At 33.6% G+C, this 24,353-nt stretch overlaps 1 protein-coding gene across 1 annotated transcript in view; it reads right to left on the reverse strand.

The window, feature by feature from the left end:
* Positions 1-1,752: 1,752 nt before the first annotated feature.
* LOC143236524 (transcription factor 12-like) overlaps positions 1,753-24,353 on the reverse strand; it is a 69,706-nt gene continuing 47,105 nt past the window's right edge. Inside the window, exons 9-19 of the mRNA XM_076474823.1 lie at positions 23,332-23,561; positions 22,520-22,595; positions 21,840-21,913; positions 21,406-21,465; positions 20,136-20,345; positions 19,121-19,211; positions 12,772-12,985; positions 11,647-11,727; positions 9,918-10,063; positions 6,358-6,506; positions 1,753-4,624 (exon numbers count right to left, since the gene is read on the reverse strand). Of these exons, the coding sequence (XP_076330938.1) occupies positions 4,583-4,624; positions 6,358-6,506; positions 9,918-10,063; positions 11,647-11,727; positions 12,772-12,985; positions 19,121-19,211; positions 20,136-20,345; positions 21,406-21,465; positions 21,840-21,913; positions 22,520-22,595; positions 23,332-23,561 (1,373 nt within the window). The 3' untranslated portion in view covers positions 1,753-4,582. The remainder of the gene's footprint in view (positions 4,625-6,357; positions 6,507-9,917; positions 10,064-11,646; positions 11,728-12,771; positions 12,986-19,120; positions 19,212-20,135; positions 20,346-21,405; positions 21,466-21,839; positions 21,914-22,519; positions 22,596-23,331; positions 23,562-24,353) is intronic.

Below are 24,353 nucleotides of genomic sequence, written 5' to 3' on the forward strand. Positions count from 1 at the left end.
CTGGTGATCTGGAGGGCCAGGGAAGAATGTTGATGTTGTGGTGTCTCAAGAAGACAGGGGTGAGTCGGGCTGCGCGAGGACGGGCGTTGTCATGTTGAAAAAACGTCGTTGACGTTCACCATAATGGGTTGCACATGGGGCCTTAAGAATCTCGTCGACGTATCGTTGAGCCGTAAGATTCCCTCGAATGTGCAAAAGGTCTGTTCTGGCACTGTAGGCGATGGCAGCCCACATCATGACGCTTTCACCACCAAATCTGTCAACTTCCTGCACGAAGTTTGCTGCAAAACGTTCACTTCGGCGACGGTAAACACGGGTCCTTCCATCCTGCCTACGAAGCATAAAACGTGATTCATCGCTGAACCAAACATGCCTCCATCGTCGATGAGGCCATACCCGATGTGCCCGAGTCCACTGCAGCCGTGCTTCACGATGTTGCTGGGTGAGGATGACGCCTCTGATTGGACGTCGAGGTCGGATTCCTGCATCTCGTAGACGGTTGCGTACGGTCTGATCGGAAATCCTACGCAGCCCTGGTATGGTTGGGGCAGTAGACGTCGCAGTGGTGGTCCTATCCCGAAGGTGACGTAACCGGATGTTGCGATCTTGTGCAATCGTGGTCACACGAGGTCTGCCAGATCGTGGACGGTCACAAGTTGATCCATGTTGTTGGTGACGATTCCATAGCCTTGTGATGGTGCTTGGGTGGACATTCACAGCTCTGGCAACATCTGATCGAGATTCGCCTGCTTCCAAGCGACCAATGGCGTTGTGCTTCAGTCAGTCTTGGCGTAACTGTATTGCGTGTCGGTGGCTTAACACTGAGTTATGAAAACCGAGAACCCGTCACTTTTATAGGGATTTTGCACATGTTGCACTTGCAGAACATGCAGATCTCTCAAACAAATTTATTGGACACGCATGCGTTTTGGCGAAAAATCCGATGTTTTCCTCCGTTTTCAAAGTGCACAACTTTTACTGTCATTTTGGTCTGACAATCAGTGCCTTAACACGTGTAACATCACATACTCTGAGCTTGTAACGTTATTACATATATTTCTCTTTAAAATAACAAAAATATCCCTTTTGCGTTTCTTATTTTGAAGAGTATATATTGAAACCAGTTTTATGAGACTTACCATAGATTATCTTGGGTTTTGGACAAATTATGTATCATCCGATTGAATCGTATTTTTTATTCACAAGCTTCATTTATATAATGGGATATTTATCTTGTTCCTTCAACTCTTATAGCAGTTTCAATAAATTTTTATCAAATTTGGTAGGAATTAACCTATGATGTAATATGATTTATTGCATCTTTATACTGCTATCATTTAAGATCGTCTGCATGCAAATAACCCTCCTGAAATTGAATTTTAATGTCAGTAAAAAATTAAATCTGGTGCTGCAAAAACTGTTGAATGTGGTTATAACTTTCCATTCAGAACTCTTTCATTTGTCAATGTACTTTTTTCATTCTGATAGGCACTATGTTATGAACCAGGTGCTGGACTTTTAAAACCTGCGTCTTAGTTAGGCCTAAATGTGTTATTCATATCAGAAACGATCCCCCTACTCCCAATAAATCCTGGCAATAGTCATGATGCATATACTAGCTTTCGGTAATGATGCAAGGTCAGTAACTCGTAGAATTTGTCATCATTTCTAGGATACACACACTATAGGATAAGAAACGGAAAATGGCAAATAATGACGAATATAAGCTAAAAACAACAGCACCACAAACACACACAATCATATTCCATTTAATAAATTTTCATTAATTGGAATTTCTTTTACAAAAATAAATTAATATACAGGTAATTGAAAACAGGTGATATTTAATTCAAATAAACAGCTGAAAACGTTTCTAGCCATGAATGGTACATTGACATGGATTTCAAGGTATCTTAAGTACATACTTTAAATCCTCAAACTGATAACTTTTCATTCTCTTTACTACTGATAAGGTTCACATAATGATCAATTTTTCTTGCTTTTTATAACACTCAACATAAAGAACTGACCAAGAATTGGGAGAAATCTCTTAGTTTCTACATAAAAATATGCAAGGAACCCCAGCATTGAATACTGGGCTAACTGCAATAGTTGTAGTATTTTTGTTTACATGCTTTAAGAGTGACATTAAAGACCCTGTAATCAGCAAAGTTGTGGATGACAAGCAATTTGATGCATAAATAATTGAGAAACATGTTTAAAATTGATTACGTTATATCAAGTTATCAGTGAAGTGCTTTAAAATTATTAGATATTTCATGATTTGAAATAATGATTTATTGGTTAAACTCTCTCATTGATCCAGTAAGAATGAAGTTAAAAACTCTTAAGAAAAAAAACAGTGGCACCATTTATTTCTTAACTCTCAAAAAGTGTGTGTATGTGTGTGTATAATATATGTAAAACAAAACACACTGAAGATATGTGCACACAAACAACAGGCAAAACACTAAATAATAATAGTGAACAAACAAAGTCATGGTCACAGAGCATGATGAATGAGACCTGAAAAAAAACACCAAAAAACATAAAATCACAACAGAGTCCCAGAAGAACTGAGACATCTAATAGAGAGGTCAAGCACAAAAAACCAAGACAATGATGTAGAGAATATATAAACAAAGCAACCCAATAACCTGAGCATGCATTTTTAGAACTTGGATGTTCCTTCAACAGCTGTAAATGATGAAGGAAAATCCACTTTCCAAAAGCTCTTGGATTATTTTGTTGCTTTTCTGATGTTAACTTCCTTCCTGTTGATTATTACTTGTGCTGGCAATATTACTTGTAACACAATCATATATAACTACAACAAAATGTTATAGTATGGTGTAAAACATAGCTGCTACCAATCAGAAAGTTTTCATGAAACAGAAAAATCGCATCATTAGTATTAGTATGTACAATGAAACATGTGCCATGAAAAATTTCATGTGATGTTTTTACAGTTTCCTGTACTGACTGCATTAACTAAAAAAATTTAACAATATATCCCCTTATTACCAAGATGGTTTACTTAATTAACAAACTCTTCACATACATTACCAATCTTCTTGGTTATAGAGAGCATAAAGATATTTGTTTTATTTTAGCTTTCAGAGACAGAAATGAGCTGGTTTTTACCATAAGGTTCAGTGATTGATGTTTTATTACTAAATTGTTTTTATCATAATGTACTCAAATGATAATTTACACAATATATATTATATATATATATATGAGTGTCCTTTTGTCTGTCTGGTGCCACAACTTGCTGCAGAAGTACCGTTGACCATGTTTCAATAAGATTTGGTAAAGGAACTCAAGTGGAACTCAAAGATCTAGCTTAAATAGACAAAAAAACATATGAACAGTTAGAAATTGCCACCAATACAAATTTAACCATCTTAATACTCAGGTAAACAAGGAGATGAGAAGCAAGTTACTCAAAACTGACACCAAACAAAGGTGAAATTATAGCATGGATTCCCATGGATCAGAGGAACAGATTGAGCACTGCAGCTCAATTTATTTTCTAAGTCCAGCACCACTGGGCACCTTTGCTAGTTACTACATAAAGTAAGAATGTTCCTTTGTATTATGTAGGAAAAAATACAACATATGAACTATTTATACGAAATAATGATACAACCCTACTGCAAAAATAATACGTTCACTGTTCTTGGAAAAATTAATCTGGTATTACTATGTGCACTAGATGGGTTAATAGATGTATCTGAATTTATACTAATTAGTTCAAGTTAAAAAAGAAAGAAAACACTGTAAAATTTTTTTTCACAATTAAGTACATTAAAATCACACGAGATATTTCACTTTTTTTCATAATAGTATTTCATTAAAGATTATGTACAAATAAAAAGTGTCTGAGATAAAAACGATAGTGTAATAATTTCAACCTTTAAAAGAGTTCACTGCCTTCTGAAACAAGTACAAACCTTTAGGTGCACCACTTTAACCAGTGACACTGATGCACGTAAAAATTAAAAAAAAAGTTAAAAACACACGTTTAAAGATTGCAGAAAATATGAATACTAAAAGTTGCCTCCTACTCTAAACAACGAAAATAATGTAGAAATGAAAGTGTTCTCAAATTATAGTTTATGATTTGAAAACATACAAAATTCCTGCTTGTCCATGGAATAAAAATGGTCATTTACAGAAATAATTTTTTTTTATTCCCACTCACCTACCCAAACTTCACCGTATTTTGCCCTTTAACAGACATCTTACACTATTTGAAATTTACCAGATTTTTTAAAATATTTTTTTTAATTCATAGTCTTTCTTCTATGGATAAGTCACTAAGATGAAGCAGGTTGAACAGGAAGTAAAATTTCATTTATGGATCTATAATCAAATCGTTGCATAGTCTTGTACTTCCACAGCTAGAATCACATATCATTAACAAATCAAATGTTCTACTCCTGCTTTAACTATGGAGTGAATGTTTTAAGGTAAAGGAAGCACCGAGATAAGTTCTGTATTCAAATCATTCTGTACAATCCACAAGCAACTAGAAGAGCCAAAGACTGTAAAATGTCATACTTCCACTTGAAGAGTTCTACTGTTGGGGATGAGTTAAAGGCAATAGTGGCTGCTGTCCCTGTTATAAGAAAAGAGAATACAACATCTGATCAAGTTACACATGCTTCTTCCCTTATGAACATAATGATGAAGATAGCTCATTATTTAACTTTCAGATGTTTAGGTGCATGCTTTCTATGTTTTCACAATGCTTTAATACATTTGTTGTCAACTTTACTTTCACCTTTCATGCCTTTTTTTTTCTGGAATCTTTCAATGAAAGTTTCACATTATAAAACTAAATTTTACTTTTGCTTTGAAACATTCTGCATACAGCTCCATTGTATTTATAATCACCGGAATTAAATAAAAATAATTTTATTGCAAAATTATGAAAAAAGTCTACTTTTTAAATATTATTAATCAGAAGGTTTTATTTTATATATGCATTGTTTGTTTGTTTTATGAATTTTGCACAAAGCTACATGAGGACTATCTGTGCTAGCCATCCCTAATTTAGTAGTTTAAGCTATTTGTTACCATCCACAGCCAACTCTTGGGCTACTCTTTTACCAACAAATAATGGGATTGACTGTCTCATTATAACGCCCCCACAGCTGAAAGGGTGAGCATGTTCGGTGCAATGGGAATTCAAACCCATGACCCTCAGAATACAAGTCAAATTCTCTTAACACACCTGGCCATGCCAGGCCTTTATACATGTAAATAAATTTTAAACCTGTTTTATATGTACATATATTTCTTTTTGGTGATTTTTGTTACCAATTCAAGCACTTATTTAGGCTTGTAAGTCCTTATGTAAACATGGCCTACTTCATTTTGTTCTATGGAAAACATTCTTTTCCTATCATGCTACAACATTATATAGAGTATATGATGAGAAATCCAAATTAAAGAAGAACAGTACTCTTTAATTGTGGGTGAAGCTGTTAAAAATCACCTTGTCTTGAATATCACTAACGTTTGTTCAAATCCTTACACAAAACTTTGCTGACTATGAAGTCATGTTAAGTTGTATAGTTCAATAAAACAGGAAGTAGTAACTTTCATGACATAATAAGATCAGTGACCTCTGGCTTCTCGAAGCTGAGATATATACAATATCACTAAACTGTGATAACCAAGGCTGAAAAAGGGATTGGCTTGAAATCGATAAATCTACACATGTATTCAAGTTATAAGGACAAATTAGTGCTTATTTGTCTAAAATAGGATTTTTTTTTTACTTCATAGTTACAAGGTGCCCTATTATGTTTACAAAAACGGACGTGATGGAGTTAAACAGGAAACTTAAATGACGTTGGTATTTTCCAATCTGATTAAGTAACACAGATATCCATTTGGGGAGTGATTATGACACTGTCATCTGACTGATGTAAAGAGGCATTTTTATATATATATAAAGAATATTGCTAATGTTTTATCATCTGGTCAAGTTCAGTAGAATTATCCACATTTAAGATTCATCATTTAATCCATTTAAGGTTTATGTATGTATAACCTGCTTCTAGCACTCTGTCATCTGAACAGATTTAAGACGTTCCTTTATACACAATCTTGCATTTACATACAATTATGAAATCACACAAAAAAAAGAAATGACCTAAAGATTTAAAATTTTTAGTACAAAATGTAAGTATGCATGACTTTCAAATATTTTCATTCTTTTCCTGGGATGAAATGTTATCAGTATTTTTTCACTTTTCCAAATGAAATGAGCCAAATATAAAAAGGTAATTAGATATATCAGGTTCAAGTTATGCACAGGACTGAAAAATGTTTACTACTTACTGGTATGGGAGTAGACATCTGATGATGAGACATGGAATCTATCCTTGTAGGTGGATGGTGAAGCCCATGCACTGTTAATGTTGGGCCTTCACTATTTTTTTCTTCTTCTCTCCTTTTCAGACAGGCTGCTTTTGGGTTAAGATTTCTCTCTAAGAAATAAAAAAAATTGTTACATTCATGTTTTACTGGGAGTGTTATCATGTTGAACATAATTTTATTACCAGTCCACTGTCCTGCTGAGTCCAGTTTTATTATCATCAGTCTGTTGAGTCCAGTTTTATCATCAGTCTGTTGAGTCCAGTTTTATCATCAGTCTGTTGAGTCCAGTTTTATTACCAGTCTGTTGTCCTGTTGAGTCCAGTTTCATCACCAGTCTGTTGTCCTGTTGAGTCCAGTTTCATCATCAGTCTGTTATCCTGTTGAGTCCAGTTTCATCATCAGTCTGTTATCCTGTTGAGTCCAGTTTTATTATCAGTCTCTTGTCTTGTTGATTCCAGTTTCATCATCAGTCTGTTGTCCTGCTGAGTACAGTTTTATTATCAGTCTATAGTTACTGGTTAAAAGCTTCTGGTGAATTAAACTGAACACCAAGTTGTAACATTTTTACCAGACTTAACTTGCTGGAACCTCCTTCTTATCCAGCTAGTTATCAAACTTAACTCATTATTCTTAACTGTGTAAAATGTTCTTTAGTTATCTTAAACTATGAACAAAGTGGCTGAGTTTTACAATCAACAGCTTGTATGTAATCTCAATACACATGTTAAGCCTTGTTATTTCTGTTTGTACTTTAGGTAAGTTATCACTATATTTTCAACTGCCTCATATTTTACTCCCTTGCTGCTCTACCTAAAGTTTCAAAGTGGTTAAGGTTTATCTCTATGTTACGCTCTATTTTATCATGTCTGGTTATATTGTATATGTTCTGAATTCTCAAGGGAATATGTGAAGAACCCCACAATGGTCAGCTTTAGATATTTTCTACAATACATTATGGCAACATACATGTGCAAACAATGGATGGATAATACATCTTGAAACAAATTTACATAAAGGCTATGTACACCAGCTGTCTAATTTAGTAATAATAGCATAGAAGGAGGGCAGCTAGTCAACATTACCCACTTCCAATTCTTGGGCTACTCTTTCACCAATTAACAGTTGGATTAGCCATAACATTATGAGGTTCCCATAGCTGAAGAGAATGAGCACATTCAGCAATGGAAGTTCAAACCTGTGACCCTCATATATTGAGTGGAGTTCCTTATCCATCAAGCCCTCTAAAATCATGAACTTATTTACCTAAAAACTTATATTTAAACTTAACGTGTGTAAAGTAATACATCCAATATCATCTGTTTTTTTTGGGGGAATTTTAAATTTTATTTGATGTAAGAGAGCCCTTAAAGAGTTAGTTACTATTTTCTGAATTTCTCTACGTAAAAATTTTTAACTACTGGAATTGTCCTGCTTAATTAAAAAAATAATTTTCAATATGAAGAGATAAAATATTACATGCAAGTCAAATTAAAAGGTTGTAGAACCCTAAGAGGTACATCTACAATAAGCTCTTATTAAATTTGCTGTGGCTACTGTGAACTAAAGTATCATAAATTAGAAGCTTAGATTCAAATTCTTGTTCAATTCTGACTATAAGTTAACCTGAAGATGGCCTAGGAACGTTGTTCTCTCCTTATCAATAAGTGTATTAATACCCATACCAACCGCTGACTATAAGTTAACCTGAAGATGGCCTAGGAACGTTGTTCTCTCCTTATCAATAAGTGTATTAATACCCATACCAACCGTTCTGAGACTGTCCTTATCAATAAGTGTATTAATACCCATACCAACCGTTCTGAGACTGTCCTTATCAATAAGTGTATTAATACCGTTCTGAGACTGTCCTTATTTCAAGTGGGTTTCTCATCATTAAGAACTTCTTTGATAGTGTTTCACCTTAAGTAGTGTTCAGTATAATGAAAAGGAAAGAAATTATACTAGTGTACCCATAGGTATAAGTTTATAAAAATAAATAAAATCCAAGCATTTGTTTAAGTTTAGCCTTTGTTCAAAGAGGTAAACAGGTCCGTGCTGTAACAAAGAATGTGCAATAGTTTTAAGCTTTGTAGAGTGGACTGGATGACTGAAACCACTTTTACAAACAAAAATGACTAAGCCCACCCCAGAAAAAAAGACCCAAAAGAAATAAGAAAAATGATTTTAAAGGACAACAAAAGCGTCTTGCTTCAAACAATGGACTGTATGAGTCGTGCTGTTAAAAACATAATATATGAAATGATGTGACAGTGTCATGATAGGTATATTGGTAAAACTGGTTATTCAATATATGAATGTTTTAAGCACACCTGTGCCAACAAGAAACTGGATTCTAAAGGAGTTCATTTTTGAAAACTTTCTGAGAAAACAGAGTACAGAAGATAAAACATCATTTTGTGCTGAGCTCTTTGTAAAATGTTATAATTTCTTTAACTGTAAATTTAAAGAGTCTGCCCTGGTTCAGTCTTGTAAGTCTAATACAAACAGAAATAATTCTAGACCATAGTATTTCTTAGTGTTATTGTTTGATAGCCTGTGGTTTACTGTTGCTTACTCATTCTAATTCTTCTTTGTGACCTGTGTACAAGAACATGTGACACTGACATTGTCAAGTCAGTTTTCAAATGATGTGCACGTTCTCTTTGTTTGGCAGTTTGTATTTGTGTGCGATGTTGTAATCCTCAATGAAGGCCTGAGCCAAATCGTTGGGTTTGAATAAAAGTGTTATTTTCTGATTAGTTATTTTCCTTTATAAACAATATGTATTATATGGGTTTCCTCTATGCAAACAACATAACATACAGCTACAATATAGTAAGAGTTCCAGCTATTTCAAACCAACATCTAGACCACGAAATGAAAGACAGCTAAGGATAACTGACATATTACTGGCAGCTAATTAGTGGGAAGGATAAAACAAACAATGTACAGCTGCTGTTATTACATAGTTTTGTAAGTGGTAACTACTGACTACAACAGAAAAAACATACAAGAAATTGAAAATAATAAATACACTGTCTATAATCTGACTTTTAAAAAGAGATATATAAGAATTGGAAAAATAAATTGAGAAATATCATATTTAGTGAGTATTCATTTAAAACTAGAACCTGTAGACAAAAATTCCTCAGATGACCTTAACAGAGGAAAAATCCATTCCATCTTCAAAATATCCACTTTAATGTTTTATTTTTGTCAACTGGACCAGTTTTATTTCTAGCTTTTAACCTTAAGATCTTGTTAAAAATTCCTAACATCTTTAAGGTTCTGAAAAAAATAATTTATTTAATTCCAAAAACTGATCTCACTGTTCATCATGAATATCCTTTTTAGTTTCTGAAGAACTAACATTGTGTACTCTGTGTTCTTAGCCTAATTTGGGTCATTTTACTTACAAGTACTAAAGTATAACAACTTAAAGACATCTAATACGTGCTACTTTAGCTTACAAGTGCCTAACAAAATCCAATGAAGTTTAAGAATGGTCACAATAAACACACCTCTAACTTGTTGCTCTAAGCTTGTGATAACATCAACGGCTTGGTGAAGAATTCCTAGTTTAGTTTGTGATTTGTCTGTTTTCAAGTGCATTATGCACATTCTCCCAAGCTCTTTAAATGCTTCATTGATGTCTCGGACCCGAATTCTAAAAATGCAAAATAATAAGGTTAATTAATAATTTAAGATTGCATGTTAATGTTGCCATAACAACATGTAGAAAGATTAAAAACCTATCACTTCTTACTCTTGACTTGAAAGTCTGGACAAGAAACACAACTAATATAAATAAAAAAGGCATTTCAATTTTGTTGAAATACATTGATAATTAAAAAAATATCAGTATTAATTGAATTAGTATTTTTATATACAAGGCAAAAATAATTAGTAACAGGTACTTTTAATTAATTAAGTGATTAACCATTACAAAGACTGTCTGTGATCAAATAAAAAAAATTCTCAAAAAGTATTAAGATAATAATATTTATGGTATGATAAATCCTGATTCTTAAATATAAAATCTTTCACATGATGTCACTGAAAGATACCCAGCTTAAAATCCACCAATAACAAGAATAAGGCAATTTTTATTAGTCAGCAAAAATTGTATGTTACCTCTAACATTCAAAAGCAACTTATTGTATTAAACAAAAATTTGATGCACAGTTTAAGAATAGATTTTTGAAGAACTAGATGAACAAAATATTTTATCCTTTGGAAGGTGAAGATGAACATATTAGTTCTAGTATAAAACTGTTTTACGGGTAGCTACACTTCCAAAGTAACAGACCTTTTATCTCTGATATAAGAACATTAACAAGCTATTCAGTTGATCTGTATCAGTTTAAAATAAGTTTATATTTAATAAGATAATATCAGTTAATATCCATTGACACACCATGAAGTTTCAAAACTTCAAGGCTGAAAAGCTACAAAGAGAATATTCATGAAATATTTAACATTTAATACACTGATGGTAGATAGAAACTTTACATGGTAATCCAGCCACAAAAGCCTTTAATGAATTGTTTATTTTTATAATACTAATATGTTTACTTTAGTTATACAATAAATAATTCAGATTAAATGAAAGATATTTATTGTGGTTATTATATTTCATAACATAACCATTTAAAACATTCCTTTACATAATTGTAATATACATAGTATAAATGAAACTATCTAGGCCTTCTGTTCATTTGCCATTTACAGTTAATAAGTGACAAAAAATTTTAAGCTAACCAGGTCAACAGTACTTTAGGAGGCAGTACTTGTTGTAACATTCAAATAATCATCTTGTGGTCAAACAGTACTTGTTGTGATATTCAAATGATCATCTTGTGGTCAAACAGTACTTGTTGTAATATTCAAATGATCATCTTGTGGTCAAACAGTACTTGTTGTAATATTCAAATGATCATCTTGTGGTCAAACAGTACATGTTGTAATATTCAAATAATCATCTTGTGGTCAAACAGTACTTGTTGTAATATTCAAATGATCATCTTGTGGTCAAACAGTACTTGTTGTAATATTCAAATAATCATCTTGTGGTCAAACAGTACTTGTAATATTCAAATAATCATCTTGTGGTCAAACAGTACTTGTTGTAATATTCAAATAATCATCTTGTGGTTAGGAAGTACTCGTTCTAATATTTAAATAATTATCTTGTGGTCAGGCAGTACTTGTTGTAATATTCAACTAATTATCTTATGGTCATTAATCTACCTTTCCCTGGCATTATTAGCATGTCGTCTTTCTTTATCTTTTTCAGCTTTTAATTCTGGAACGTCGTCTTCATCTGCAGACCTACAGTGACAAATAAAGAATAAAACATTACAATATGAAGTGAAAACCAAATAACATCACTGAAAAGATGACATAAACTGAATTAAATGATGTAATCTGTCTCATAATAACACTTCAAACAACACAACTGAATTATTATAAAATACATTAAAATCTATTTTCTGCAATTTTTAATGAAAACTATTTGATAATCGAATAAAATGCAAAAAAACCTATAAAATCCAAAACTATTCTGTATGTAACTAAGAACAATTTGATATTAAAATATTTCTTTCTGCAACTTAAGATTTTTACTTATATATGATAAATACAACTTTCTGTCAAGCAAAAGACTCATTGATAATTTCTAAAAATTTGAAGTTACCCAAACCATACAAAGGCTGAGCATTTTATAATTCTAAGGTTTTAGTAATATATATACAAGGTCATTCAATGAATCCAATTGTAAGTCTCGAAGATATTATTTAACAAACATGCCTTTTATTCCAGTTTATAGTTCATTTAATACAAAAGTGAGGTTTCTTAAGTAACTTAAACATGATGGTTTGTCTATGAAAAAAGATTTATCTTCAATTTGATCTGTCAAAATAGAAAAGCATAAATTATAATACTTTCATAACGTACAGTGAAGAAAAATACTGTTTTACACTCAACACTTTCCCAAGTGATAAACTGAAAATAACCGTTAAGAACATTGTTTTTTTAAAGAAATAGTGAAAAAACCAAAAATCCAGTATTGTGAATGTTTTAAACAGGACTTTATAATTTATACAATTTTATATCAATATAATTCAAAGTACATTACTTTCATTTGAAGTTTAAACTAGTAATTCCTTTTACATAAAATCACAGGTTTTGTTTTATTTATTCTTTTTACACATATATAAATTATTTCTAACTGTGAACAATGAATATGTTTTGCTAACAACAATACCATTTGTTTTCCAATTTACAAAACAAACTATTAAAAGTATACAAAAAGAGAAACACAATATGAGCTTTACTAAATTTAAAATATTCATAAACATTAAGAAAATGAATTACACTGAACGAGATCGCTTGGTTCCTTTGCTATGTGTAGTGGAGGTGGCAGTTGTAACCGTTGCAGTAGATGCACTTGTGCTGGAAGATAGAGTTGGAGAAACAGGCGTACCACCGCTGTTCGGAGTGGCCGACTTACTACGAACTCTAAAACTTCTGTCAGCTTTACCCTTATCTATCTTAGTAGCTGGACAAAGATCAGAAGTAGATAGCAGCCCTAGAATTAGAAGAATTGTAACCTAAAAACCTTCTGATGTATACCTTTTAACTTCTGTCTGGTTCTGGTGAAATTCAAGACTTTAGAATTGATACTGTAAAAATTATGTTCTACATATATACAATATCCCATATTCACAAGTTAATTTAGATGTTTAAACCACAGTTTATAAAAAAGTAATCTTTTATTGTTTGTTTTTCAGTTTCCTGCAAAGCTACAAGAGGGCTGTCTATTCCTAATTTAGCAAAGACTAGAGGAAAGGCAGGTAAGTCATTACCACCCACTGCCAACTCTTGGGCTACTCTCTTACCAACAAATAGTGGGATTTATCATAACATTATAATGCCCCCATGGCTGAAAATGTTTGGTGGGATGGGGATTTGAACCCATAACCCTCAGATTGCAAGTTGTGCACCCTAACTACCCAATGATACTGGGTTGATATTTTATTAAGAATATTAAAATTTGCCATGTGATGTTTATCGTAGGTACTCAGCACACATGTACAAAGGTAGCTATGGTTCAAATGCTTGGTATACACATAAGAATGGTTAGGCTCACGTGCTCAATATAAATGTACAAGGATCTTTAGTTTGACATGCTTGCTATAAACATACAAAGACAGGTTCACACATCGACATATTCATAGAAGATAAACTAAATTCACACATTATATGCATGCTCTAGGTTGTTTACTTTTTCATTATACATATGCAGTGACAGCTAGACACCCTGCCTCTTAATAAATTTGTTTGTGTAAATCAAATTCACTCTCTATTTTTGCCTAAAATGCAATTTTTTTTATATTATATTGATACATACATATTTCTTTCTACCATTTTCAAGTCTTTTTTAAATACCAGAAACAAAATCCTAACAGTTATTCCAACTCTGCTGTTTATATAAATCTACAATGAAATAGCATTAAAACAATTAATACACAATTATATTTAGGTGTAGCCTGTATACTCTGTATATCACATATTGATTTATTATATCAGGTTGTAGCTGGACCCCTTAAATGGAAGTGATTTACAGAACTCAAGAGTTCACAAAATGTTAATCATATTATTGTTTGATTATTCATCAAAAAAACCAATAGCATTTAACAGAACATTCCAAATTTTAAAATTGAATAAGTAGAGATGTTAACTGCTGATTGTCTCAAATCTGGTTTTCAGTTATTGAAACTTTCAATAGTTTCAAAATTCAGTCTTGAATTTGTCATGAAATTTATAAAATATTTTTATTACTTACTCTGTCAGGCTTAAACTATTTAGTAAAATATAGAATGAAACTTTTAGTTAGTTTTACATCAATATAAGAGAGTAAACTTTTTTATGATGAAAACCTTGTCTTCCCTTTTATAATGGTGTCTTATTTTACCAAAACAATCTTAGAAATCTTACTTTTATTTAAAAAGTGACAAATATATTAATTACAGACTTCAGTAATACTGAAATATTTACAGACACATGGTAAGTTGAAAGCTTTATTTACAAATAAGACATTTGATTAGATTTTCATTTTTAGCAAAGCTACACGAGGACAATTTGCATTAACCATTTCTAATTTAGCAGTGATAAACTAGATTGAAGGCAGTTAGTTCACACCAGTCACCAACAACATTGGGGTTATCCTTTTACTAACAAATAGTGGGATTGACCATCACCTTATAAAAGGTGAAAGGACAAGCAAATATGATGACAGAGGTTTAAACCCATAATCAGATTGCAAGTAGAGCTTCCTAATCACCAGATCTCTCAAAATGAAGAAAATTAAATAACTTTGAACAGTTTTTCACTTAAATTCTGTTCTGAATAAAATCTTGTTAACTACACATACACCTAAGATTTATACCTCAATCTTGTCTCCAATTTATGCCTACGCTTCTCTTGTTCAGGACAAAATCATAGAATTTTAACAATAACAAATTTAGTTTTTCTTATTCTTTTGTTCATATTTGAAGAAAACAAAACAAAAAGTTTTGAATCAAAAGTTTCTCCAGGCAGTAATCAGGCCACTTCCATTTCATCACACATACACTTCCTTCCAGGCAGTAATCAGGCCACTTTCGTTTCATCACGCATACACTTCCTTCCGAGCAGTAATAAGACCACTTTCGTTTCATCACGCATACACTTCCTTCCAGGCAGTAATAAGGCCACTTTCGTTTCATCACACATACATTTCCTTCCAGGCAGTAATAAGGCCACTTCCATTTCATCACACATACACTTCCTTCCAGGCAGTAATCATGCCACTTCCATTTCATCACACATACACTTCCTTCCAGGCAGTAATAAGGCCACTTCCATTTCATCACACATACACTTCCTTCCAGGCAGTAATAAGGCCACTTTCGTTTCGTCACACATACACTTCCTTCCGAGCAGTAATAAGACCACTTTCGTTTCATCACACATACACTTCCTTCCGAGCAGTAATAAGACCACTTTCGTTTCATCACGCATACACTTCCTTCCAGGCAGTAATAAGGCCACTTTCGTTTCATCACACATACATTTCCTTCCAGGCAGTAATAAGGCCACTTCCATTTCATCACACATACACTTCCTTCCAGGCAGTAATCATGCCACTTCCATTTCATCACACATACACTTCCTTCCAGGCAGTAATAAGGCCACTTCCATTTCATCACACATACACTTCCTTCCAGGCAGTAATAAGGCCACTTTCGTTTCATCACACATACACTTCCTTCCAGGCAGTAATAAGGCCACTTTCGTTTCGTCACACATACACTTCCTTCCGAGCAGTAATAAGACCACTTTCGTTTCATCACGCATACACTTCCTTCCGAGCAGTAATAAGACCACTTTCGTTTCATCACGCATACACTTCCTTCCAGGCAGTAATAAGGCCACTTTCGTTTCATCACACATACACTTCCTTCCAGGCAGTAATAAGGCCACTTTCGTTTCATCACACATACATTTCCTTCCAGGCAGTAATAAGGCCACTTCCATTTCATCACACATACACTTCCTTCCAGGCAGTAATCATGCCACTTCCATTTCATCACACATACACTTCCTTCCAGGCAGTAATAAGGTCACTTCCATTTCATCACACATACACTTCCTTCCAGGCAGTAATAAGGCCACTTTGCTTTCATCACACATACACTTCCTTCCGAGCAGTAATAAGACCACTTTCGTTTCATCACACATACACTTCCTTCCGAGCAGTAATAAGACCACTTTCGTTTCATCACACATACACTTCCTTCCAGGCAGTAATAAGGCCACTTCCATTTCATCACACATACACTTCCTTCCAGGCAGTAATAAGGCCACTTCCATTTCATCACACATACACTTCCTTCCAGGCAGTAATAAGGCCACTTCCATTTCATCACACATACACTTCCTTCCAGGCAGTAATCATGCCACTTCCATTTCATCACACATACACTTCCTTCCAGGCAGTAATAAGGTCACTTCCATTTCATCACACATACACTTCCTTCCAGGCAGTAATAAGGCCACTTTCGTTTCATCACACATACACTTCCTTCCGAGCAGTAATAAGACCACTTTCGTTTCATCACACATACACTTCCTTCCGAGCAGTAATAAGACCACTTTCGTTTCATCACACATACATTTCCTTCCAGGCAGTAATAAGGCCACTTCCATTTCATCACACATACACTTCCTTCCAGGCAGTAATAAGGCCACTTCCATTTCATCACACATACACTTCCTTCCAGGCAGTAATAAGGCCACTTTCGTTTCATCACACATACACTTCCTTCCAGGCAGTAATAAGGCCACTTCCATTTCATCACACATACACTTCCCTCCAGGCAGTAATCATGCCACTTCCGTTTCATCACACATACACTTCCTTCCAGGCAGTAATAAGGCCACTTTCGTTTCATCACACATACACTTCCTTCCGAGCAGTAATAAGACCACTTTCGTTTCATCACACATACATTTCCTTCCAGGCAGTAATAAGGCCACTTCCATTTCATCACACATACACTTCCTTCCAGGCAGTAATAAAGCCACTTCCATTTCATCACACATACACTTCCTTCCAGGCAGTAATAAGGCCACTTCCATTTCATCACACATACACTTCCTTCCAGGCAGTAATAAGGCCACTTTCGTTTCATCACACATACACTTCCTTCCAGGCAGTAATAAGGCCACTTCCATTTCATCACACATACACTTCCTTCCAGGCAGTAATCATGCCACTTCCGTTTCATCACACATACACTTCCTTCCAGGCAGTAATAAGGCCACTTTCATTTCATCACACATACACTTCCTTCCAGGCAGTAATAAGGCCACTTCCGTTTCATCACACATACACTTCCTTCCAGGCAGTAATAAGGCCACTTCCGTTTCATCACACATACACTTCCTTCCAGGCAGTAATAAGGCCACTTCCGTTTCATCACACATACACTTCCTTCCAGGCAGTAATAAGGCCACTTCCGTTTCATCACACATACACTTCCTTCCAGGCAGTAATAAGGCCACTTCCGTTTCATCACACATACACTTCCTTCCAGGCAGTAATAAGGCCACTTCCGTTTCATCACACATACACTTCCTTCCATGCAGTAATCAGGCCACTTCCGTTTCATCACACATACACTTCCTTCCATGCAGTAATCAGGCCACTTCCGTTTCATCACACATACACTTCCTTCCATGCAGTAATCAGGCCACTTCCATTTCATCACACATACACTTCCTTCCATGCAGTAATCAGGCCACTTCTATTTCATCACACATACACTTCCTTCCAGGCAGTAATAAGGCCACTTTCGTTTCATCACACATACACTTCCTTCCAGGCAGTAATAAGGCCACTTTCGTTTCATCACACATACATTTCCTTCCAGGCAGTGATAAGGCCACTTCCATTTCATCCCACATACACTTCCTTCCAGGCAGTAATAAGGCCACTTTCGTTTCATCACACATACACTTCCTTCCAGGCAGTAATAAGGCCACTTCCGTTTCATCACACATACACTTCCTTCCAGGCAGTAATAAGGCCACTTCCGTTTCATCACACATACACTTCCTTCCAGGCAGTAATCATGCCACTTCCATTTCATCACACATACACTTCCTTCCAGGCAGTAATAAGGCCACTTTCGTTTCATCACACATACACTTCCTTCCAGACAGTAATAAGGCCACTTCCGTTTCATCACAAATACACTTCCTTCCAGGCAGTAATAAGGCCACTTCCATTTCATCACACATACACTTCCTTCCAGGCAGTAATAAGGCCACTTCCGTTTCATCACACATACACTTCCTTCCAGGCAGTAATAAGGCCACTTCCGTTTCATCACACATACACTTCCTTCCAGGCAGTAATCATTGCCACTTCCATTTCATCACACATACACTTCCTTCCAGGCAGTAATAAGGCCACTTTCATTTCATCACACATACACTTCCTTCCAGGCAGTAATCATGCCACTTCCATTTCATCACACATACACTTCCTTCCAGGCAGTAATAAGGCCACTTCCATTTCATCACACATACACTCCCTTCCAGGCAGTAATCATGCCACTTCCATTTCATCACACATACACTTCCTTCCAGGCAGTAATAAGGCCACTTCCATTTCATCACACATACACTTCCTTCCAGGCAGTAATAAGGCCACTTTCGTTTCATCACACATACACTTCCTTCCAGGCAGTAATAAGGCCACTTCCGTTTCATCACACATACACTTCCTTCCAGGCAGTAATAAGGCCACTTCCGTTTCATCACACATACACTTCCTTCCAGGCAGTAATAAGGCCACTTCCGTTTCATCACACATACACTTCCTTCAGTTAATGTGGAATTACTAGTTGTCCACTTACGTGCAAAGCATAAGTTTCCTTTTAAATTATATTTTCTTTCTTTCTCTTATTATTCTTACAATTCAACTTATGCTTCAACCAATTCCTGAAAATTCTTACGTACACTATCTATAAATTTTGTGCAGAATTAGCCAGTAACTATGAAACAACTAAAGTGAGTTATATTTAGTTTTTACAGATAGATTTGTATGAAAACTGAAAAACAAACAAAAAAATCAACACCATGTTTAATGATACCACATCCACAGTTAGCTTACCAGCTTGTTGTACTGTACTTGACTGCACAGAGGAATTGGGTAAGGATGGCTGACTCTTAGCTGCAACACCTCCTAAACACTGAGAACTTGACTAAAGAATAAAAGAAAAAAAAAATTAAATTATAATTAAAAAATAAAAAATAAACAATTTTATTAATATATTTTTAATAAAAAGCAGTATTATTAACATCACAGTTTAAGGTACAACTTTATCAAAAGTTGCAATTTCTCTAGTCACGTATGTATGTATATATATTGTAATATTTAAAACATTTTATATTTCACAATTTAAAAACAAGCCAAACTTATTAAAGACTTTAGATTTATTGCAAAGAGTTATTCACCAGAACAAATAGTAAAATGAAATGATTTAATGTTTGACACTCTGTATAACTAAATTCAGTTAGTTATGAAGGTTTTTGTTTCTCAACTCTGTTACAGCAATTACTTTGGTTTGTTTTGAACTTTCCACTGAACTACACGAGGGCTATTTACACTAGCCATTCCTAATTTAATAGTGAATAACTAAAGGGAAGGCAGCTGGTCAACACCACCCACTACAAACTCTTAAACTACTCTTTTACAATTGAATAGTGGGATTGACTGTAACATTATAATACCCTTGTGGCTGAAAGGGTGAGTATGTTTGGTGGAACTGGGATTCAAACTTGCAACTCTCAGATTACGAGTCGAGTGCAATTCTCTGTTTACATTTCTTGTATGATGCGAGTCAAACGTCCTCAAAACCGCCTGGCCATGCTGGGCCTTGTTATAATGAACAGCTATTAATTACTGGATATCTTGATTAGAATTAATAAGCAAGACAGTTGAAAATGCACAAGGTAATAACAAAACTTCTAACATCAAACATAATCACAAAAAATGGGGCTTTATTTTAATATAACTTAACAAAGTTTCAACTTGAAATAATTTGAGGCAGTTAACCATAAGTTTTTATTGTCCCAGTAAATGAACAAAATCACATCACATTAATAAAAATAATTTTCAAACTTACTGGATGGGATTTTAAAGCAGATTTTTCAAGGGATCCTGGATACTGATACACTCCAATGGTTCCTGTTAATCTACTGGAGTGCCCAGCAGCTGAAGGAACTGGCACAACAGAATTTGGTACATCACCACCAGGTACAAGTCCTGTTCCTTCTGCATGGTTTCTTAGGATATTAATAGCATCGTCAAGACGCTCCTCCATTACGCCTTGAGCCTATTGAAAGAACAAAGCACTGAACAATCTTTCTATATCAGTCAGATGTATAAACTTCGAAAGTGAATTTTTATGTCCACATGATTTTATAAAATGTCAAAATTATAAGACTTGTAGAAGTCCAATTTTAATTTAACCTTGAAGTATAATGGTTTTGATATTACAGATAACCTTAAAATTTGTTTTAATGAATGATCTTTTTAACACTAAAACTCTGATATTAATCTTACTACTTCACATACTTAAGCATTTGTTTTATAAAATTAAAGAATTTTCTAAACAGGAGATATGATTACAATAAGAATGTTACTAAATTTTAATCATGAAAATTTCATATCTCAGTGAATTTTGAAGTCCTTTAAAGTAATAACACATTTTATGATAATTCTGATAAATATTTATAGTAATTAACAACAATTATTTTCAGAAGATATATTCATCCTTTTTCAACCTATAGGAAGAACTATATATATATTTTATTGACAGCTTTTGAAAATATTTTGAAAAAATACAGCAACACTATCATACAGAAAAAGTTAAAAAATACAAGAAAACTGACGAAACTTAGTTAAATGGAGAGCACAGCAACTGCCCGTTGTAGAAACACAAGTATACAGGATGACAGTTCAAAAGTCGTCTGCCTGAAAATGAGAGGCAGAAGACTTTTGAAACACTATTCTCCACACTATAACAGACAGTTGTTGTCCATTCAGCTAAGTTTCCTCACAAATACTATACCTAAACAATATATCAAAAAATTAAAGATGTTAGTCTCATTAATATAACCTTGAATTATGGAGGAAAAATAATAAATATGTTAGAAGTTATTACTGAAACTGAAGGTGATAAAAATCATTCTAGAATTATAAATTTTCCAGTTGTTTTTAAGATACCAGTAAATCTTGTTTGTCACAGAATTAATCTATTAAATGACTGACAGAAATAAAAAATTAAACACTTGTTTTCTAGAACGGATTTTTAAGCAAATAAAATAAATTTGCAAAACAGTTTTGCTTTGCTTTAAAAACATTGAAATGAGCCATGAAAGAGATAAATTTACCTCCACATCGTCTCGAAGGAGGTGAATAGCTTCAATAAGTCTGTCTTCCTCACTATTTAGCTACAAGTTACAGACAACAGAAAGGGAGGGGTGTTATATACAAATGAAGCAGCATGCAAAAATTAATATAAAACTAGGAAGTCTACAACATGCACAAATCTAACCAGCTTTTCCAAAATTGTATTTAATTTACATACTATAAAATAAAAGTTAAAACAAAAGAATGTTAGATGATAACAGATGTTACAAACAATAAAGTAATCGCAAAGATGCAAAAACAAGCTGAGGACTGTAAAAATAAATAAATAAATAAAAAACCCATTCACTATAAAAGAGGTCTCTATTACAATAAAAACAAAGTTGCCAAGAAAAAGAAGAAAATAAGATATTTTTTACCTATAACTACATTTTAAATTATGGTTTCTGTTACTCACCAAATGGTGTGGTGTTCCATCTGTAAAAACACTTGGTGGTGCTACTTGAGAATTTTGGGTCCACTGAGGAACACCTGTATAGAAAGAATCATTGGTCATTCATGAATATTTGTATATGAAAAAAACACCTCCAAATTTGAGAACATTCAGTCTGGCTTCAGTGATGTCGAAAACCCACTTGTTGAGAAATTTATATGCAAAATGGCTCGTTTGGGTTGAGAAAATATTATACATAGAAGGTCGAAACGTTGTTCGCTCTTCTATGCAAAATATTTTCTCAACCCAAATGAGCCGTTTTTGCATATAAAATTCAGTCTGCCTTGTTACTCACAACGTGTCTTTATAGTGAAGGTAAAAATTCTGCCCCTAACTTTAATAAAAGTATTCCATATGACTTCTAGTTTGGATTGGAGAAAATTAAAATTTGTTTTTTATCTTTGTTTTTGAATCTAGAAACTAACTTACATTCAAACATTAAGTAATAGTATTAAAAACAGAAACAAATTGTGGAATGAGTAAACTGTAACCCTTTTGTTATAACTGTGGAATCAGTGAAATGTAAATATTTTTTTAAATCAATTTAACCTTTAAAATTTCCTTCATATTCTTCTAGCTTTATGAAATATGTTAAAAACTCAAAGTGAGTTAATAAGAAAAGAGTTGATTTTTCTAAGGCTTACCCGAGATGGAAGGTGATGAACTGACAGGTGTAGTTGGTGAAGAGAAGGTGCCATTTGTGTGTTCAGTGGAATAAATCTGAAAAACAACATTTTACAATCTAACCTTGTTTTATTTAAAACACATTATTTAACACAAGTGACAACAAAAGTGAAATTCAACAAATATGAACATACAGCCAAAAATAAATGAAACATGATATAATATTGAGTGGATCTTCTCATAAAATACTAAAATTATAAAAATAACTTTTGTTCTTAATCAACTCAGTGAAACAAAGGAAAGAGTATATGTACAACAAATGAAATATACTGACACCTCATTAGTTCTATCACATAATGAAAAACAATACAATAAAAATGAACTTTGAATGAGGAAAAGCTTAATTTAATAGACAAGTTAGCTGTGTTTAAAGTGTTATTTAACAGCCCTAGTATAAATTTATCTTTTTTAAATCAATGACAAATAGGTTATTAATTTAAAATTAAATCCAGAAAATTTTAATTTTCTTTTAGGAACTGATAAAAATACAAGTTGAAATTCTGATTAACATGATGAAAAAACAACAATAACAAAGCTTATTCACAACAGATCAAAAGACCAAACAAGAAATATATCCAACATAAGTCATAAGAAAATGTCAATTAAAATTTGTAGTTTTCAAGAATACTAAATCTCATCAGATTAGCTGATAGTAACATACTAATTTACCAAATTTATCTTTAAAGGTTTTCATATTACTTGTTATATCTCATAATAAAACAGTGCTACAGTAAACATTCTCACAGAGATTTCGATCAAAATCATGACTTACAGAAGCTAATGCTTTGCCTAATGCATCCCCAGTTTGGGAAGTCCCTCGATTTACTAATTGGTCAGAGGTATGGATGGGGGCTGGTGAGGTGTTGTTCTGACCGTATATTGAAGAAGCTACTGCTTGCGACACTGCTGCACCATGACTGGACGGGCCATGAAAACTAGACATGGGCGGAAGACCTGGTGGCATGACAGAATGGTCGAGGGTAGGGGCATACCTTGAAAACCCTATCAAAGCAATAAACCTTTATTATCTTTGTTCAAAACTTCAAAGATGTGTTGTACCTGACATAAAACAATTCTCTCAGTTTCAATCAAAACATACACATTTACCAACCAGAGCAACTGACAGCATAAAATATTTGTTTGTATAACCTTCCCTGTTATTTTTTATCAGAAGCAAGTTAATAAACACTCTCAAAATACTTTAATCTGAAAAATTAGCTAAACTGTGATTCAATTAAAATTCATTTGATGGTGATTTTTAGTGTCACTTTTCAGATACATAAATATTGGAACAATAATGAGAAATGCAGCATATTCACAAGTTTCCTTTACACTTGAAAAAGGGCATTAGCCAAACGTACATGGGAGTGGTCCAATAAATTGTCTCCGTAATGAAGAAATATTGAAACAATTACAAATTTACTAGAAACATTTATCGAAAATACAGTGAACATTTAGTACAGTGTATATTTGTTGTAGACAAAAATCAGATATATTGCAACAGTATTTATACTTCAGAAATGGCTGTCAATTGAAAATATCAGTATCTCGCAGAATTTGACAAGTCAATGTGCAAGATGATGTTCATGTGATGAATAAAAACATTTTTGTCCACTGCACACTTTGCGTATTGTGTTTGCACAAGCCCTGGAACCTCTGAAATGCATATCTATATGTATACGTATATTTTATCTGGTCATTATCCACCCCTATCATGAACTGTCACTAAATCAGTGATGTAGGGCAATATAAAGAGCTCATAGTTCTGAGATCAATTACATAATACCAGCTGAA

The sequence above is a fragment of the Tachypleus tridentatus genome, chromosome 13 (assembly GCF_004210375.1).
Source record: "Tachypleus tridentatus isolate NWPU-2018 chromosome 13, ASM421037v1, whole genome shotgun sequence".
NCBI classification, from domain to species: domain Eukaryota; kingdom Metazoa; phylum Arthropoda; class Merostomata; order Xiphosura; family Limulidae; genus Tachypleus; species Tachypleus tridentatus.